General features: G+C 37.8%; 1 protein-coding gene across 1 annotated transcript in view; it reads left to right on the top strand.

The window, feature by feature from the left end:
* Positions 1-1,857: 1,857 nt before the first annotated feature.
* LOC110448013 overlaps positions 1,858-6,557 on the top strand; it is a gene marked incomplete at its 5' end in the record, with an annotated part of 9,852 nt that continues 5,152 nt past the window's right edge. The window contains 2 exons of the mRNA XM_021494038.1: positions 1,858-2,202; positions 4,583-4,625. Of these exons, the coding sequence (XP_021349713.1) occupies positions 1,858-2,202; positions 4,583-4,625 (388 nt within the window). The remainder of the gene's footprint in view (positions 2,203-4,582; positions 4,626-6,557) is intronic.

Here is a 6,557-nt window from a genome sequence, read left to right on the forward strand (position 1 = left end):
AAGATACCACAATCAACACTAGGTATCACAATCAACACTAGGTACTACACTCAACACTAGGTTCCACAAGCAACACAAGGTACCACAATTAACACTTGGTAACAAAATCTACACTAGGTACCACAATCAACACTAAGTACCACAATCAACACTAGGTACCACAATCAACACTAGGTACCGCAATCAACACCAGTTACCACAATCAACACTAGGTACCACAATCAACACTAGGTACCACGATCAACACCAGAACCACAATCAACACTAGGTACCACAATCAACACTAGGTACCGCAATCAACACAAGGTACCACAATCAACACTAAGGACCAAAATCAACTCTAGGTATCACAATCAACACTAGGTACCAGAATCAACATAAGGTACCACAATCAACACTAAGGACCAAAATCAACTCTAGGTATCACAATCAACGCTAGGTACCACAATCAACACTAGGTACCATAATCAACACTATGTATCACAATAAACACTAGGTATCACAATCAACACTAGGTATTGCATTTAACACTAGGTACAATAAGGTATCACAATCAACATTAGGTACCACAATCAACACTAGGTACCAAAATCAACACTAAGTCCCACAATCAACACTAGGTACCACAATCAACACCAGAACCAAAATCAACACTAGGTACCACAATTAACACTAGGTACCGCAATCAACACAAGGTACCACATTCAACACTTAGGACCAAAATCAACATAGGTATCACAATCAACACTAGGTACTACAATCAACACTAGGTACCACAATTAACACTAGGTACCACAATTAACACTAGGTACCGCAATCAACACAAGGTACCACAATCAACACTAAAGACCAAAATCAACTCTAGGTATCACAATCAACACAATGTACCAAAATCAACACTAGGAAACACAATCAACACTAAGTACCACACTCAATACTAGGTATCACAATGAACACTAGGTATCACAATAAACACTAGGTACCACAATCAACACTATGTACCACAATCAACACTAGGTATCACAATCAACACTTGGTACCACAATCAACACTAGGTACCACAATCAACACTAGGTACTACACACAACACTGGGTACAACTAGGTGTCATAATTAATACTAGGTACCATAATCAACACTAGGTACCGCTATCAACACTAGGTATCACAATTAACACCAGGTACCGCAATTAACACTAGGTCCCACAATCAACACTAGGTACCACAATCAACACTAGGTACCACAATCAACACTTGGTACCACAATCAACACTAGGTACTACACACAACACTGGGTACAACTAGGTGTCATAATTAATACTAGGTACCATAATCAACACTAGGTACCGCTATCAACACTAGGTATCACAATTAACACCAGGTACCGCAATTAACACTAGGTACCACAATCAACACTAGGTACCACAATCAACACTAGGTACACTAGGTACCACAATCAACACTAGGTGCCACAATCAACACTAGGTACCACACTCAGCATTAAGTACTAGAGCAAATGTGTATAATACAGCGATCCTACCCAAAATGGCCCCAACATCGAACATCTGCTGAAATAAGTATTTTTTATTTTTTTTCTTGATCTTTAAAACTGTTTGAAAGAAATTTCCCTTAAAGCTGATTCTTACTTTTTTTATAATACGTGGTTTAATTATACAAGTCTTTTGAAGATTTAGCGTAATTTAGGTGCTCTGTTCAAAGGGAGCACAGAGTTAAAAGCCACAACAAAAACAAAAAACAATCAAACTTTAAAATGTCTTCTCTTTTTGTTTTACCTGAAACGCATCTAGATTTTGCAAACAAACAAAAACAGTACATATTTACCATACTTTGTGTTTCAGGTGTGAAAAGAGACATTAAGATCATGACTTTCGAACAAGAAGCGGTCTTTGATATTCCACAAGAGGCAATATCTAAACACAACACAATGGTGGACCTTCTTAGTACAGAATTAAGGAAAAATGAATTAGAGCGACTTACAAATAGATTCAGTCGAGATCCAGTAGTCCAAGCCGACATTCATAGAATTCGTAATATTTTTGAACTGTTCGACCAGCTTATGAGATATACTGTTATAGATTATGGACGATATGACAGACTCGTTTCTGTACTCAGGAATATAAACCCCAAGGTGTGTAAGTTAGTGGAGAGCCGTGGACAGGAAATTTGGAACATCATACATAAAGGTAAGGTATATATCGAAGGTTTATATATATATGATACTACTGGTTTTCGGTATGAATTAGTAGCATAGAACAGAATTTATATATAAAATTGAAGTTATCAAGATTATATTTATAACTCTTCAATCCTTTATGAACTTTTATATAACCACGTGTAAGCAAACGTTTGTAAACACTGTGATATATTATGTGGTGGTGTGCTTACGTTATCGCATATTGTGTCCTTGTGTAGTGTTGGGTGTTGACGGTGAGATATTTTGTTTTCGTTAAGTGCTTTTGTCCTTGTATGTGGACATTGTCGTTTTGGGGGAACCTTACAGTACCTTTATTGTACACGTTATACTTTTTACAGGACCACGTTGATAAGAATGTCAAAGAGCTTTGGCGGATGACTGCCCATAAAGGGAAAAAACAAATAATGAGTAAATTATTTCTGGTAACGAAAATGCATGGATTAGATACATAACCAATTGAAAAATATTTTTTGAAGAAAAAACGTTCGATTTATTGCGTCAGGAAAAAAGGCTAAGCAAAAACAAATGAGCTGTTATGATTGCAAATATATTACCGAAAATGTCTTAATATTATTATTACTTATTTTTTTATTTTTGTCTTCACAGATACATCATGTACAATATCATATGAATATATATATACATCATGTAAACATATCCTCTCACAGGAGTCACATCCTTGATTTTGTTTTCCTTGCTTGGGATGAGTTCTGGAGTTTAGTATCTGAGAAGGTTTTTTTAACCAATCATTACTTATAACTAAACATCACATAATGTATACATTTACATCACACCACAAAGACAAAATATTACAAGGCTATATATATATCCATACATATATTGACTTAATAATAATTTCTATCGACATTGTTAATTAAGTGAACTTCAATTGAACTAAGTATAAAAATTGTATAGATACATATTGTATATTAGCCAGCTATTTTTTTAATATCAGGATATGAAATGTGTATAAACATGTATCCATAGTATACAAGTAAAACCCTTTAAAATAAACTTGTTTTTATTGTAACACTTCTTCACCCTTTATATATGTTTTCAATTGCATTACATGTATAAACATATATGGATATATATAGTCATATAATCTATAAATCAATCTGCTATACAAATGTAGGGGGAAGCTTTACTACATAAACAAGTAAGAATTCTTATTTTAGAATAGTTACATCTTTATGTCATATGGATAGGTTGTAATTTATTAATGTTTTTTATGTAAATACATTTTCCCACTCTTCCCATATTTGAAAACATTTAATTTGTTTACATGTATTTATGTGAACAACGTTTTCGATTGTATATCTTTGTGCAATAAATTCTTTTAACCGGTTGAAGTTAACTCTGTCTTGTCTTTATGATGCACACAAAATAAAGTATTTTATAAGTAAAATAAAGAAGTTGGGAGGTTGTGATGTGACAATGTTAGTTGTTGTCCAAACAATATCATTTTCAAATAAAAAACTACTGTTTTATTTGTTTTTTGTTTTATCGATTCTTCTAGTTTGGTCCAAATGACCTGAGCTTCATTACATTCCCAAAACATATGTTTTAAATCTTCTACATTATTTTTGCATAGGTTACACTTGTCATTATTTGTTATGCCAATCTTTTTCAAATATTTATTTACTGGTAGAATTTGATTTTAAATTTTATACAGGAACCATTGTAGTTTTGTATATTGGTAGTCTTAAAGGGTAGTAAATGAATTGTATTCCTTTCAAATATTGGAAAATAGGATTTGTTTTGCATTTAATTTCTGATGCATTGACTATGTTTTTGTGGTTTTGCTCTGTACGTGTATAATAAAAATCTGCACTGCCCTTTTTACTTTTAAATATAATTTGAGTTTGAAAAGGTAAATAAGGTCTAACAGTAGTAGTGTTACTCAGATATATCTTACATTTTTAATCACAGATTTAATGGATGTACAGAGACTCTGGTAACTTCAGAAATGATTCGATGTTACAGAAAACTTGTCTTTGAATTCTTCAAAATTTAGAAATGTTCCATCTCCTTTCATTATGTCCACTTCTGTATTTACACCTTTCTTATGCCAGTCTTCAAAATAAATGTATTAATTCCCTATCCAAAAATTAAAATTGTACCATAAGAGTGTCAGTTTTGGTTCCTAATTTATTTAGCTTTGACACTTTTATCCATGTATTTAGGACTTCTTTCCAAAATAAATTTGTTATATTTAAGTTTTCAAAAAAAACCTTTACCTCTCACAGTCTTATTATTGATAGGCAGTTTCATGCTGACTTCTAACTTGTTCCTGATGATGATATTTTGACATTTTGATACGAGGATTTAAAGGATTCATAATAGTATCATGATTTTCAACTTTGCAGGCAAACACCGGACTCCTGATACAGCTTTACCATCGACATTATGGTAAGTCAATAACCAAGACGAAGAAGAATGGTAAAAATAATTACACTCTTTTATTTATCCTAGAATGCAGTAAAGCTACTTAAGGAATTTTAACCATTTATTATAGTTATTACCCTATTGGGGTCCTCCGTAAAAGCGTCTTTCATTTCAGTAATAATTACTGTAACTTTAGTATGCATAAACAAACCTACAATCATCTTTGTAGCCCAAAAACAAAAGATTCAAATACCCCTACCTCCCTACCGTGACGTAACCCTTATCTCGACGACAGAGCCACGGAGTGATCTCCCTTCCTCTTCCTTTTATGGCGCCTGCTGCCTGCTAGTCCATGATATGCTGGGTTGCAGCTGACTATGCCACACATGATGGCCTGCTTGCCCCTCAAACAGTTAAGCTGGAATCGAGAGAACTTGCAGCCTGGCCCGATACATCGGTGGACCAGTTGTTGTTCGACTCCATAGAACACCACAAGATGGAGAGACGACTGCTGCGTCTCTACATCCATATTCTGTCTTCTATAGACTACCTGACTGTTTGTCTATATATGGTATCCGACTTGCCTGGTGGTCGGATTACCGAGACAGAGCAGGCCGACATCCAGGACAGAGTGACATCTGCCCTGAACGGGGAATTTGGAGCGCTGGCAGCTTAACATGTGTCATTGCTCGTCAATGTCTTGTTGGCTAGGCGGTTTTCAGGTTTGTAAAAAAACGCCCAGTCGATGAACCTTACCGCTCCCGCTTGTTGACTGCCTAATTATCGGGGTCCACTCTTTTTCGTAGGGGCCCTTCCCTATGTTCAGAAGTATTTGAAGGAGGACTCGGTCGCCACTGCACTTCTGGTGAAAATGATTCAGGTTGAGAAGGCCAGTACCTCACAGGGGTTAGCGCCTCCTAAGAAGAAGGATAAACCTGCGGCTTCGCAGTCTTCTGCGCAGCCCAAGTATAAGCCTCCCTTCAAGGGCAAGAAAGGAAAGAAAGGAGGGTTAGAACACTCCTGGGGGTAAGAAGAAGGGTTCCTGACTCTCCATTTCCCTCCTTGGTCGTGTTAGACGATGAGCTTGGCCGGGGGGACTGCAGTCTTCTCCACTCAAGCTTATGTCCCTCTCCCGAAGGATTAGGATTCGAGTCAGCAGACGGTTCTCTTTCCGCTTTCCTTCCAGAGTGGAAGGAAATTACGGAAGACGCATGGGCCTTGTCTGTGGTCAAGGAGGGGTTAGGCATTCCACTAGTGCGGGATCTGCCCTTAGCGTCAGAGCCAATATTTTTTCCTCCACCGGGGGATCCGAAAAAGGCTCTGGCGCTCCAGGAGGAAGTAAGGACCATGCTTACCAAGGGCGCGGTCGATGAGGTCCCGGGTTCTACTCCAGAATGTTTCTGGTTCGGAAGAAGTCCGGGGCATGGTGTCCCATTATAGATCTAAGTGCCTTCAACAAGCACGTAGATTCTCCTCACTTCAAGATGGAGACTCCTCGGGGTATTATCGTCTCCGTGAGAGAGGGAATGTAGGCGACTTCAGTAGATCTGAAGGACGTCTACTTCCACATCCCCATCAAAAAGTCGGCACGGAAGTACCTCCGTTTTACGTGCAACGGAAAGATTTACGTGCAACGGAAAGGTCATGCCATGCCGTTCGGGCTCACGACTGCTCCTTTGGTTTTCACCAAGCTGCTGCAGGTGGTCGTGGGATTCCTGCACTCTCGAGGAATAGATGTTCACATCTATTTCGACGATTCCCTCATGCTCCACCTAGTGAGAGAGTCTCTGGTGCAGGACACCCGGTTGGTTCTGAGAGTCTCATTCAAGGTAGGCTTCATTCCTTCCAGAGAAAAGTCGGAGGTTTCCCCATCTCAGGATTTTGTTTTTCTGGGGAACCGTTTCAATACGGTTCAGGGCATCGCCCTTCCACCGATGGAGAAGTTCGAGAAGGCCA

Source organism: Mizuhopecten yessoensis, unplaced genomic scaffold (assembly GCF_002113885.1).
Source record: "Mizuhopecten yessoensis strain PY_sf001 unplaced genomic scaffold, ASM211388v2 scaffold3777, whole genome shotgun sequence".
NCBI lineage: Eukaryota > Metazoa > Mollusca > Bivalvia > Pectinida > Pectinidae > Mizuhopecten > Mizuhopecten yessoensis.